The sequence below is a fragment of the Oncorhynchus clarkii genome, chromosome 26 (assembly GCF_045791955.1).
Source record: "Oncorhynchus clarkii lewisi isolate Uvic-CL-2024 chromosome 26, UVic_Ocla_1.0, whole genome shotgun sequence".
Classification (NCBI taxonomy): Eukaryota; Metazoa; Chordata; class Actinopteri; order Salmoniformes; family Salmonidae; genus Oncorhynchus; species Oncorhynchus clarkii.
Window position 1 is genome coordinate 24,897,465 of NC_092172.1, and position 14,228 is coordinate 24,911,692.

The following is a 14,228-nucleotide window of genomic DNA, read 5'->3' on the forward strand; positions in this document are numbered from 1 at the left end:
TAAATGAACTACTGTGGATAAAAGTGTCTGCTTAATGAACTACTGTGGATTAAAGTGTCTGCTAAATGAACTACTGTGGATAAAAGTGTCTGCTTAATGAACTAGTGTGGTTAAAAGTGTCTGCTATAAATTAAATACTGGGATGAAAGTGTCTGCTAAATGAACTAGTGTGGTTAAAAGTGTCTGCTAAATGAACAAGTGTTGTTAAAAGTGTCTGCTAAATGAACTAGTGTGGTTAAAAGTGTCTGCTAAATGAACTAGTGTGGTTAAAAGTGTCTGCTAAATGAACTAGTGTGGTACTGTTTCAGAACAGAGACCCACCTGTTTTGAGCCCCACCTGTAGTCCAACGCTCTAACCACCAGGCTACCTGTCTCCCCAAATAACACATATGGAATCATGTAGTAACCAAAGAAGTGTTAAACAAATCAAAATGTATTTTAGATTTTAGATTCTTCAAAGTAGCCACCCTTTGCCTTAATGAAAGCTTTGGACACTCTTGGCATTCTCTCAACCAGTTTCACCTGGAATGCTTTTTAAACAGTCTTGAAGGAGTTCACACATATGCTGAGCACTTGTTGGCTGCTTTTCCTTCACTCTGCGGTCCAACTCATCCCAAACCATCTCAACTGGGTTGAGGTCAGGTGATTATGGAGGCCAGGTCATCTGATGCAGCACTTGGTCAAATAGCCCTTACAAATCAAATCTTATTGGTCACATACACATGGTTAGCAGATGTTAATGCGAGTTTAGAGAAATGCTTGTGCTTCTAATTCCGACCATGCAGTAATATCTAACAAGTAATCTAACAATTTCACAACAACTACCTTTTACAAACAAGTGTAAAGGAATGAATAAGAATATGTACATATAAATACATGGATGAGCGATGGCCGTGCGGCATAGGCAATATGCAGTAGATGGTGTAGAATACAGTATATACATTTGAGATGAGTAATGTAGGGTACGTAAACATTATATAAAGTGACATTGTTTAAAGTGACTAGTGATACATTTATTACATCCAATTTTTAATTATTAAAGTGGCTAGAGATTTGAGTTAGTATGTTGGCAGCAGCCACTCAATGTTAGTGATGGCTGTTTAACAGTCTGATGGCCTTTAGATAGAAGCTGTTTTTCAGTCTCTCGGTCCCAGCTTTGATGCACCTGTACTGACCTCGCCTTCTGAATGATAGCAGGGTGAACAGGCAGTGGCTCGGGTGGTTGTTGCCCTTGATGATTTTTTTGGCCTTCCTGTGACATCGGGTGGTGTAGGTGTCCTGGAGGGCAGGTAGTTTGCCCCCCGGTGATGCGTTGTGCAGACCTCACTACCCTCTGGAGAGCCTTACGGTTGTGGGCGGAGCAGTTGCCGTACCAGGCGGTGATACAGCCCGACAGGATGCTCTCTATTGTGCATCTGTAAAAGTTTGTGAGTGTTTTTGGTGACAAGCCAAATTTCTCCAGTCTCCTGAGGTTGAAGAGGTACTATTGTGCCTTCTACACCACTCTGTCTGTGTGGGTGGACCATTTCAGTTTGTCCGTGATGTGTACGCAGAGGAACTTAAAACTTTCCATATTCTCCAATACTGTCCTATCGATGTGGATAGGGGGGTGCTCCCTCTGCTGTTTCCTGAAGTCCATGATCATCTCCTTTGTTTTGTTGACGTTGAGTGTGATGTTATTTTCCTGACACCACACTCCAAGGACCCTCACCTCCTCCCTGTAGCCCGTCTCATCGTTGTTGGTTATCAAGCCTACCACTGTACCACTGTCTGCAAACTTGATGATTGAGTTGGAGGAATGCATGGCCACGCAGTCATGGGTGAACAGTTTGTACAGGAGAGGGCTGAGAACGCACCCTTGTGGGGCCCCCGTGTTGAGGATCAGCAGGGTGGAGATGTTGTTTCCTACCCTCACCACCTGGGGGAGGCCCGTCAGAAAGTTCAAGACCCATTTGCACAGGGCGGGGTCAAGACCCAGGGTTTCGAGCTTAATGACAAGTTTGGAGGGTACTATGGTGTTAAATGCTAGGGCAGTGTGCAGTGTGCAGTGTGATTGTGTCGTTTGTAGACCTATTGGGGCGGTAAGCAAATTGGAGTGGGTATAGGGTGTCAGGTAGGATGGAGGTGATATAATCCTTGACTAGTCTCTCAAAGCACTTCATGATGACGGAAGTGAGTGCTATGGGGCGATAGTCATTTAGCTCAGTTACCTTAGCTTTCTTGGGAACAGGAACAATGGTGGCCCTCTTGAAGCATGTGGGAACAGCAGACTGGGATAGGGATTGATAGAATATGTCCGTAAACACACCAGCCAGCTGGTCTGCGCATGCTCTGAGGACGCGGCTAGGGATGCCGTCGGGGCCGGCAGCCTTGCGAGGATTAACATGTTTAAATGTTTTACTCACGTTGGCCGTGGTGAAGGAGAATCTGCAGGTTTTGGTAGCGGGCCATGTCAGTGGCACTGTATTGTCCTCAAAGCGAGTAAAGAAGTTGTTTAATTTGACTGGGAGCAAGACATCGGTGTCCGCGACAGGGCTGGTTTTCTTTTTGTAATCCGTGATTGACTGTAAACCATGCCACATACGTCTCGTGTCTGAGCCGTTGAACTGTGACTCTACTTTGTCTCTATACTGACACTTAGCTTGTTTGATTTCTTTGCGGAGGGAAAAGCTACACTGTTTGTATTCAGTCATGTTTCCGGTCACCCTGCCATGATTAAAAGCAGTGGTAAGCTCTTTCAGTTTTGCGCGAATGCTGCCATCAATCCACGGTTTCTGGTTGGGGAAGGTTTTAATAGTCACCGTGGGTACAACATCACCGATGCACTTGCTAATAAACTCGCTCACCAAATCAGCGTATACATCAATGTTGTTGTCTGAGGCTATCCGGAACATATCCCAGTTCACGTGAACGATGCAATCTTGAAGAGTGGAATCCGATTGGTCGGACCAGCGTTGAACAGACCTGAGCACGGGCATTTCCTGTTTTAGTTTTTGTCTATAGGCTGGAAGCAACAAAATGGGTTCGTGGTCAGATTTTCCGAAAGGAGAGCGAGGGAGGGCTTTGTATGCATTGCGGAAGTTAGAGTAGCAATGATCCAGAATGCTGCCAGCCCGGATTGCACATTCGATATGCTGATAAAATTTAGGGAGTCTTGTTTTCAGATTAGCTTTGTTAAAGTCCCCAGCTACAATAAATGTAGCCTCATGACATATGGCGCCGACAGAGATGGTCGCCTCGCTTCGCATTCTTAGGAAACTATGCAGTATTTCGTTTTTTTAATGTATTATTTTATGTATTATTTCTTACATTGTTACCCCATGAAATCTTAATCTTATTACATACAGCCAGGAAGAACTATTGGATATAAGAGCAACGTCAACTTACCAACATTACGACCAGGAATACGACTTTCCCGAAGCAGATCCTCTGTTTGGACCACCACCCAGGACAATGGATCGGATCCCAGTAGGCGACCCAAAACAACGGCGCCGCAGAGGGGCAGACGGAGCGGTCTTCTGGTCAGGCTCCGTAGATAGGCACATCGCTCACCGCTCCCAAGTATACTACTCGCCAATGTCCAGTCTCTTGACAACAAGGTAGACAAATCATCGCGGAGGTGTGTTTTGGGTCATTGTGCTGTTGAAAAACAAATAATAGTCCCCCTAAGCGCAAACCAGATGGGATGGCGTAACGCTGCAGAATTATGTGGTAGCCATGCTGGTTAAGTGTGCCTTGAATTCTAAATAAATCACAGACAATGTCACCAGCAAAGCACCCCCACACCATCACACCTCCTCCTCCATGCTTCCCGGTGTGAACCACACATGCGGAGACCGTCCGCTCACCTACTCTGCATCTCACAAACACACAGCGATTGGAATCAAAAATCACAAAGGACAGATTTCCACCAGTCTAATGTCCATTGCGCTTGTTTCTTGGCCTAAGCAAGTCTCCTCTTCTTATTGGTGTCCTTTAGTAGTGGTTTCTTTGCAGCAATTTGACCATAAAGGCTTAATTCACTCCGTCTCCTCTGAACAGTTGATGTTAAGATGTGTCTGTTACTTGAACTCTGTGAAGCATTTTTTTGTGCTGCAATTTCTGATGCTGTTATCTCTAATGAACTTATCTTCTGCAGCAGAGGTAACTCTAGGTCTTCCTTTCTTGTGGCGGTCCTCATGAGAGCCAGTTTCATCATAGCGCTTGATGATTTTTGCGACTGCATTTGAAGAATCTTTCAAAGTTCTTGAAATGTTCCAGATTGACTGACCTTCATGTCTTAAAGTAATGATGGACTGTCATTTCTCTTTGCTTATTTGAGCTGTTCTTGCCATAATATGGAATTGGTCTTTTACCAAATAGGGATGTTGTCTGTATAACCCCCTACCTTGTTACAACACAACTGATTGGCTCAAACGCATTAAGGATAGAAATTAAATGCATTCCAGGTGACTACCTCATGAAGCTGGTTGAGAGAATGCCAAGAGTGTAGTAACTGTTTTGGTTACTACATGATTCCATTTGTGATATTTCATAGTTTTGATGTCTTCACTAATATTCTACACTGTCGAAAATTGTAAAAATAAAGAAAAACCCTTGGACTTTTGACTGGTCCTGTATATATACACTGCTCAAAAACATAAAGGGAACACTAAAATAACACATCCTAGATCTGAATGAATGAAATATTTTTATTAAATACTTTTTTCTTTACATAGTTGAATGTGCTGACAACAAAATCACACAAAAATGATAAATGGAAATCAAATGTATCAACCCATGGAGGTCTGGATTTGGAGTCACACTCAAAATTAAAATGGAAAACCACACTACAGGCTGATCCAACTTTGATGTAATGTCCTTAAATCAAGTCAAAATGAGGCTCAGTAGTGTGTGTGCCTCCACGTGCCTGTATGACCTCCCTACAACGCATGGGCATGCTCCTGATGAGGTGGCGGATGGTCTCCTGAGGGATCTCCTCCTAGAACGGGACTAAAGCATCCGCCAACTCCTGGACAGTCTGTGTTGCAACGTGGTGGATGGAGCGAGACATGATGTCCCAGATGTGCTCAATTGGATTCAGGTCTGGGTAACGGGCGGGCCAGTCCATAGCATCAATGCCTTCATCTTGCAGGAACTGTTGACACACTCCAGCCACATAAGGTCTTGTCTTGCATTAGGAGGAACCCAGGGCCAACCGCACCAGCATATGGTCTCACAAGGGGTCTGAGGATCTCATCTCGGTACCTAATGGCAGTCAGGCTACCTCTGGCGAGCACATGGAGGGCTGTGCGGCCCCCCAAAGAAATGCCACCCCACACCATGACTGACCCACCGCCAAACCGGTCATGCTGGAGGATGTTGCAGGCAGCAGAACGTTCTCCACGGCGTCTCCAGACTCTGTCACGTCTGTCACATGTGCTCAGTGTGAACCTGCTTTCATCTGTGAAGAGCACAGGGTGCCAGCGGCAAATTTGTCAATCTTGGTGTTCTCTGGCAAATGCCAAAAGTCCTGCACGGTGTTGGGCTGTAAGCACAACCCCCACCTGTGGATGTCGGGCCCTCATACCACCCTCATGGAGTCTGTTTCTGACCGTTTGAGCAGACACATGCACATTTGTGGCCTGCTGGAGGTCATTTTGCAGGGCTCTGGCAGTGCTCCTCCTTGCACAAAGGCGGAGGTAGCGGTCCTGCTGCTGGGTTGTTGCCCTCCTACGGCCTCCTCCACATCTCCTGATGTACTGGCCTGTCTCCTGGTAGCGCCTCCATGCTCTGGACACTACGCTGACAGACGCAGCCTATAGACGCAGTAAGGCATCTCCAAAATGCAGGCGTTTCAGTCTAGCTCAGTGCTTTCTGTGGTGGTGGTGGGGCAGCCAGTGAAAAATACGGAGCATAGGGTTGGTAATATTCTCTAGTTGTGCCGTGATTGGCTCCGTGTTCTGTCACTCACGGGGACACTGTGTCACTGCAAAATCTACGGGGAGAGCTCGAAAATTCAAGCTACATTAGAAGTGCCCATCCAAGAAGGCTCAAGTTCATTGGCCACAGATAAAATTACTTCTACTGTAGCTTTGAATGGACTGATCATGTCAACATCATACTTTCAAAATCTTAGCTAGGAAGCTAGACAAGCAGTCATCATCATGAATCACGTCGACAATCTACTGGCAAATCCTTTTCAATCCTTGTCATATGAAGAGAAATTATAGATAAAATGTAGTGGTGCTCATCGGCCATTGGACATAAACATTACACGACAAGTTGGAAATCTCAAATTCAACAATGTTTTGTTGAATTTGGAAGGAATCAGTGGCTAACTGCAAGCGCTGCAAAGCAATCACTAGCCTGCTATTCAGTGGAGTGTGTGTGTGATATGTCTGGGTTTCAGGGTCTCTTTTCCAAGCTTAAAAATATAAACATTCATGCTGTCAATCCAGCATGATTTCTGCCGCGTTCAAAACAACTGGAAACTAGGAACAAGGACATCTCAGACTTCAGTATATTCAAGACAACTGGGAAATCTGAAATAAACGAGCTCCGACTGTGAAAATACGTTTTGATTGGTTATCCAACTTGGAATTCCAAGTCGGGAACTCTGGCTTCTTTTTAGAGCTTCGACCTGAAGATCACTGATGTCAACCTTGTTTTTGATTCAACCTTGTTTTTTCCCCCCGAGTTCCCAGTACCATAAATCCAGAGAATGACAGACTTTAATGACAAAGTTTGATGACAAAATTTGCCTACAGGGACCGCCGCACCACCTTCCTGTTCAAGTGAACACAGCACATCAAGGTCAGTCCAAAAATGTATTGTATGCTGCTGCATAAATTATGTAATATGTCAGGAAGATATGTATACTGTAGCTGAGAAAGTAACACTAAGTGTATGTTGTTTAGTAAGCTGTTAGTAGCCCATGTGCCTTACCCTAAAAATTTGGTCCCTTTCCCCCTCATACTTTAGCCTACTGTTCTGACTTGGTGGTGCTCATGTAGCCTATAGCCTGTTTAAGAGAAATATAATCATTGAATATTGTAAGAGCTTTCATTGTCAGCTCATATGCCCCCTTTATTTATCCTACGGCTCTGACTTGGTTTACAGGGAGAATACTGTAAGAACAGCCCATGTTCTAAATTCTGTCGCTGTACATTTCAAAAGTGCTAGTTATATTGACTACGTCTGTCCTAGCTCGCTCATTAATGTCTTAATCGAAATTACAGATTGCCTCTTATCTGCTCGTCGTCCCCTTGTCTGGTGCCTGCCAAGTGTAGTGGTGGTAAGGATTCACTCCATTGTGCTGAAAAGAAAGCTCTGCTGTCAGGACAGCTTTATGTAGGCCCTAACAGTTTGTGGGCAGCGTTTTTCACCGTTATAGTGCAATTCATGTATTGTTTAGTGTTGTGTTGTGTAGTGGCTTTGCTGGCATGCATCTAAAAACATTTTGGGGAATTTGCCACCAAGATTTACATGTATAAATCAACACTGCTGGTATAGCATTTGGACCAGACATGAGGGGCCAAACATGAAGATCATGAGGAATGTAGGTCAAGTCTAATCAAATAGAACACAAAGACGGAAGGCTAAGCATTGAGTACAGTCATGGCCAAAAGTTTTGAGAATGACACAAATATAAATTTCCACAAAGTTTGCTGCTTCAGCTTTTATTGACAACTACATGAAGTTGATGCAAAGAGTCAATATTTGCAGTGTTGACCCTTCTTTTTCAAGACCTCTGCAATCCGCCCTGGCATGCTGTCAATTAACTTCTGGGCCACATCCTGACTGATGGCAGCCCATTCTTGCATAATCAATGCTTGGAGTTTGTCAGAATTTGTGGGTTTTTGTTTGTCCACCCGCCTCTTGAGGATTGACCACAAGTTCTCAATGTGATTAAGGTCTGGGGAGTTTCCTGGCCATGGACCCAAAATATCGATGTTTTGTTCCCAGAGCCACTTAGATATCACTTTTGCCTAATGGCAAGGTGTTCCATCATGCTGGAAAAGGCATTGTTTGTCACCAAACTGTTCCTGGATGGGGAGAAGTTGCTCTCGGAGGAGCATGTTGGTACCATTCTTTATTCATAGCTGTGTTCTTAGGCAAAATTGTGAGTGAGCCCATTCTCTTGGCTGAGAAACAACCCCACACATGAATGGTCTCAGGATGCTTTACTGTTGGCATGACACAGGACTGATGGTAGAGCTCACCTTGTCTTCTCTGGACAAGCTTTTTTCCGGATGCCCCAAACAATCGGAAAGGGGATTCATCAGAGAAAATGACTTTACCCCAGTCCTCAGCAGTCCAATCCCTGTACATTTAGCAGAATATCAGTCTGTCCTTGATGTTTTTCCTGGAGAGAGGTGGCATCTTTGCTGCTCTTCTTGACACCAGGCCATCCTCCAAAAGTCTTCGCTTCACTGTGCGTGCAGATGCACTCACACCTGCCTGCTGCCATTCCTGAGCAAGCTCTGTACTGGTGGTGCCCCGATCCCGCAGCTGAATCAACTTTAGGAGACGGTCCTGGCACTGCTGGACTTTCTTGGGCGCCCTGAAGTCTTCTTCACAGCAATTGAACCGCTCTCCTTGAAGTTCTTGATGATCTGATAAATGGTTGTTTTAGGTGCAATCTTACTGGCAGCAATATCATTGCCTGTGAAGCCCTTTTTGTGCAAAGCAATGATGACGGCACGTGTTTCCTTGCAGGTAACCATGGTGGACAGAGGAAGAACAATGATTAAAAAGCACCACCCTCCTTTTGAAGCTTCCAGTCTGTTATTCGAACTCAATCAGCATGACAGAGTGATCTCCAGCCTTGTCCTCGTCAACACTCACACCTGTGTTAACGAGAGAATCACTGACATGATGTCAGCTGGTCCTTTTGTGGCAGGGCTGAAATGCAGTGGAAATGTTTTTGCCGATTCAGTTCATTTGCATGGCAAAGAGGGACTTTGCAATTAATTGCAATTCATCTGATCACTCTTCCTAACATTCTGGAGTATATGCAAATTGCCATCATACAAACTGAGGCAGCAGACTTGGTGAAAATGAATATTTGTGTCATTCTCAAAACTTTTGGCCACGACTGTATATGCTGTACAGTGTGTGTGTGTGTGTATATATAATTAAAATAATTAAAAGTGTTTATGCCTGCTGCAAAGCTTGAGATGCATGGCTATGAGGCTGATGTCCATATTTTTCCACTACATATGGTCCTGAATCATTGATAATATTCTGTTTAGACTGAAAGTGTTTTTTGTCAGTGGGCCACAAGATGGCAGTGAAAACACTTTGAAATCATTGCATTCTGAGGAATGACCAATCAATCATTATCTCACCTTGATTCAAAATGGTTATTTTCAAACTACGTAGAGGTACGAAGGCATACATTTGAACCACTTCTGCCGCTACAGAAGGGACAATCAACACAGGCAGAATAGTATAGTATCACTCGGAACATTCCCCTTACAACCATCCATCATTTCAAGACCATATGACTTCAAATTTAAATTCACGAGGATACTTGGCAAATCGTGTATATACGGTAGGCAGAGCATCTGAAGACACTGATACTGTGGTAGACCTGGTGAATGGATGAGGAGACTCACCTCATGTCCCTGATCAGGGATACCTTGAGAGGGGGCAAGGCAGCGCCAGCGTCAGACTTGCGTCTCTCTGTGTTGTGGATGAGTCCTGATGTGGGGAGGAGAGAGAGGGATGTGGCTATGGCTTTACATCACCATCCATTTATCACATTTCAACGAGTGGCTTACCTGGGGGACCCAAACCGGCTGGTGCTGCATCCGTCTTCTCTTTGCTCTCCTGATAATGGAGCAGGTGGGACCACAAAGCAGATTTACCCTGGCAGATGAAGATGGAGATGCGGGAATGAATGAATACGCATTGAATGCACCTAAATGCATATATGTGTGTTAGTGTGTATATAAACTGTTTTTAAATAATACTTGTGTGTGTGTGTGTGTGTGTGCTGACCTGTTTGACCTGCAGCCCGTGGCTCCAGATCCTCTCCAGCAGGTCACAGAGGGAGGCGATAAGTGTGTTCTCCTCCACGCCTGTAATGCTGACCTCCCCATGACCCAGCTCCACCGCCTCCCTGCCCATCTTCTCAACCAGCATGCGCTTGGTCTGGAGGGACACACACATCCCCGTACACAGGGAGATTACCATCTCTGGAGGCCAGATGGTTGACACTACAGGTGCTGGATCTCAATATCCAAGTAATAGTCTACTGCAATGGTTATTGACATCAGAATACTTCTGAGTGACATTGAAACTAATGGAGACTCACTGAAGGTGTCGTATCTCAATATCCATGGGATTGTCTCCTGCAATAGTCTACTGCAATGGTTATTGACATCAGAATACTTCTGAGTGACATTGAAACTAATGGAGACTCACTGAAGGTGTCGTATTTCAATATCCATGGGATTGTCTACTGCAATAGTCTACTGCAATGGTTATTGACATCAGAATACTTCTGAGTGACATTGAAACTAATGGAGACTCACTGAAGGTGTCGTATCTCAATATCCATGGGATTGTCTACTGCAATAGTCTACTGCAATGGTTATTGACATCAGAATACTTCTGAGTGACATTGAAACTAATGGAGACTCACTGAAGGTGTCGTATTTCAATATCCATGGGATTGTCTACTGCAATAGTCTACTGCAATGGTTATTGCAATCGTAATATAGGAAGACTGGTAGTTACCGTACCTTATTCCTGCACTCCTTCAGCAGACCCTCCACAAACTTCCAGTTGGTCTGAGCGATGACGGAGGGGGAGAGGTTGGACAGCTTGGGCTGCCGGATGGTAGTGCCCAGGTTCCTGGCCTCCTGGATGTATTTCTGTAATGAGACAGAGAGGACAGGGTCAGACAGGACAGGGTCAGACAGGACAGGGTCATGGAAGGACAGGGTCAGAGAGGACACACATGGAGTGGCCGAAGAGTAGGCTATACACCAAGGGAGAGTAATCAATCTGGCTCAATGTTCATCATCACATAAACACAGAGGGTCACACCACTCGGCAACCAACCACAGAACGTATACAGTGCATACTGTGGATAGATTTCTGGTAACTACTACAGTGAGGGATTGATCATTCCAGAGGAGGGAGAGGGAGGAACTCTGAGTCAGTTGTATAATGAGCTGAGCTGCCTGTACTGAGGTCATTTTATGATAGACGATGTGTTTCTCTCTTTTACCTTTCTGACCTTAACATCCATCCTGGGAGGCTTGTCAGTGCCATGGGTTTTCTGGGATGCTGTCAAATCAATCTAAATAATGCGTTCTTAATGTGGAGTTAAGTGCACCCTAAAGTGAAACCCTAAACCTGAGAAGAAACCCTGGAAAGTGATCTGGAGTATCAGGTAAAGCTGTGATGCTAGGAGGAGGAGGAGGGAGTGAGGACCACATGGGGGGAGGGGCCATGTGGACGTGGTGTGAGGCTCAGGCCCCACCCACTGCCAACACATACCACATCCACAGTCACAGACTTTAGACAGGGCCTGAAGGACTGCGAGAGCCAGTAGTAGTCTAGAAACAGCAGGAGCTGCAGCTCCGGGAACAGACACTCCACATGCTGGGAGCGTGAGTGTGTGTGAGACGGGGAGAGAGAGAGAGAGAGAGACACCAAAGAGAGAGTGTGTGAGAGAAATAGAGTAGGTAGATGTAAGGGAGACAGTAGGTGTCAGAGGGATAGAAACAGAAACAGAAAGAGAGGTTAGGTCAAGAGAAAATAATTGAGGTATAGAGAGTAAAAGAGAAAATGGACAAACAAGACTTTAATTCAATCGTTCCAGACATTAGATATTTAGAAGTGAACAACGCAAGCCATGAAGAAGAGTGAGGAAGAAATCGACAAGAAACTAACGATAACACAAAAACAGATAGACAAAATCAATGTGAATATGGTTTGGGAATGTTAATCCTGTTTTTCTAGGGCTGCTGCTTGATGTCACCTCTCTCTGGTCGTTGTCCAGGTAAAGGTGTTCAGCGTGTTGTTTCTGTCTGTCCTTCCTCCTCCACTGTGCTGGAGCACTCCTCTTCGCCCATCTAACATACAAACAAAACAACTTCCCTTAGAAAGATACGAAAGCCAAATAGCAAAGAGAGAGACAAAACAAACATATTTTTTCAGTATTATCAATCAAAGTATGTAAATCAGTCTCTCTTGAGGAGGTGTGATACTCACTTGTTGCTGACGGGTCCAGTGGAGAGCACGTCAGACTGCAGCCGGGGGAAGAAGCCGTGTTCGTAGCGACCCTGGCCAATCTTCATATCCAGCAGGTGGGGATGCAGGGCCGTGTGGTCGATCTTAACCACCCGCATCTCTATGGCCTTCTCTGGGGTGACACAGAGAGGGGAGGAGGATGAGGTACTGTCACAGCAGATCCATTAGCACCAACCGTCATGGAGGATTTAACAGTCTTATGTCATTGTTAAGCCCCTCTGTGAGTGCCTATGAGTCATAGCACTGAGGAGTCACATAGATTCACCACTCCACATCTCATCTCTGACTCCTCACCGCCACACCTCCATGCTGTGAGTTATCATCACCTGACCTAGGGTTGCAAAATTCCTTTAAAGCTTATCAAAATTGTCAGGTTTTCCAGAAATCCTGGTTGGAGGATTCATGATTTCCTGCTTATTCCGTTCTGTTTCAGGGAATCTTCCAACCTGGATTTCTGGAAAAAAATGTGTAAAGTTATTGGAATTCTGCATCCTTAACCTGACCCAACACTCAACATCATCAGCACCAATGACAGCAGGCTACATAGTTAAGACTATTACAACGGTGTAGATAACAGTGTAATGTATTAGGTTAGTACATAACTGGTATGCATGCAATGAATCATACAATTACAGAGAGGAATTTGAAAGAATTTATAGTGAGAGGAAAGAATTCAACAGCTAAATTAATTTTTACATGAATTATTCCAGGTGCTACTGACTGTTCCCAAAGACAGAGTAGAAGAAAGACCCTGTAATCATATTGTTCCCATAATGCATTGCAAGCACAAACAATAACCCGCCACCAAGGTGAAATAAGGATGGATTATTACTAAGGTGAGCCTTGTAGATCTCTAACCCAATGGAGTGAGGTTCAGGGGAGACAAAATACATTTTCTCATATCGCTTTTGAAGGAGTTTGTCTGAAAACGAGAACAGTTACAGTTACAGTCTGTTAGCAAAGAAAGGTTCAAATAAATCAGTGTGGAAGGATTTGAGACATGTGTGTCTTGAAAACATACAAGTATCTTGCACCATCTGAGATAATGATCTCCTAATAGTATAGGTGTGAAAACGGGTTTCCTCTTTTCCTACCCGCCTCGTTGATATTGGTGCAGGTCTGGTACATGGAGGTGCGCAGGGTGGGCGTGCGCACGTTCAGCATGCGGATTTTGTCCACGCGGGAGTCAAACACCCTCAACGTGTGTTCCTTGTCCTCATCATCATGGCAAAGGATCTTACTATCGATGAAGGAGGCGAACATCTGAGTCTCCAGGAAACGAGACAGGAAGGGCAGGTAGGGCTCAGGCTGGTCAGAGAGGAAGGAGGCCTGGAATCGACAAGAATCACATCACAAAATGAAGTGAGGACTCCCAGGGGCCAATTAATATGAAAAGCTTTAAAGCGCATTGAAGACTTCCACTCAAATTAATGTTTCAGAGTCTGGAGTGGGACTGCATCCCAAATGGCACCCTATTCCCTAAATCAAATCAAATCAAAGTTTATTTGTCATGTGCGCCGAATACAACAACCTTACAGTGAAATGCTTACTTACAGGCTCTAACCAATAGCGTGAAAAAAAGGTGTGTGTGTGTAGGTGAGTAAAGAAATAAAACAACAGTAAAAAGACATTTGAAAATAACAGTAGCAAGGCTATATACAGACACCGGTTAGTCAGGCTTATTGAGGTAGTATGTACATGTGGGTATGGTTAAAGTGACTATGCATATATGATGAACAGAGAGTAGCAGCAGCGTAAAAGAGGGGTTGGGGGGAGGCACACAATTCAAATAGTCCGGGTAACCATTTGGTTACCTGTTCAGGAGTCTTATGGCTTGGGGGTAAAACTGTTGAGAAGCCTTTTTGTCCTAGACTTGGCACTCCGGTACCATTTGCCATTCGGTAGTAGAGAGAACAGTCTATGACAATTTTTAAGGCCTTCCTCTGACACCACCTGGTGTAGAGGTCCTGGATGGC

The 14,228-nt window shown here is 44.7% G+C and overlaps 1 protein-coding gene across 7 annotated transcripts in view; it reads right to left on the minus strand.

Annotated features, from left to right (window-relative positions):
- LOC139384506 (DENN domain-containing protein 5A-like) overlaps positions 1-14,228 on the minus strand; it is a 47,635-nt gene that overhangs the window by 7,345 nt on the left and 26,062 nt on the right. For 2 of the 7 annotated variants that reach the window (XM_071129325.1, XM_071129323.1), the window contains 8 exons: positions 13,347-13,581; positions 13,085-13,174; positions 12,214-12,364; positions 11,981-12,074; positions 10,734-10,865; positions 9,988-10,140; positions 9,768-9,855; positions 9,603-9,687 (listed from right to left, as the gene is read on the minus strand). In XM_071129325.1, the coding sequence (XP_070985426.1) occupies positions 9,603-9,687; positions 9,768-9,855; positions 9,988-10,140; positions 10,734-10,865; positions 11,981-12,074; positions 12,214-12,364; positions 13,085-13,174; positions 13,347-13,581 (1,028 nt within the window). Of the gene's footprint in view, positions 1-9,602; positions 9,688-9,767; positions 9,856-9,987; positions 10,141-10,733; positions 10,866-11,496; positions 11,602-11,980; positions 12,075-12,213; positions 12,365-13,084; positions 13,175-13,346; positions 13,582-14,228 lie in introns of all 7 variants that reach the window. The other 5 variants (XM_071129324.1, XM_071129322.1, XM_071129326.1 and 2 more) reach the window with 3 other exon arrangements.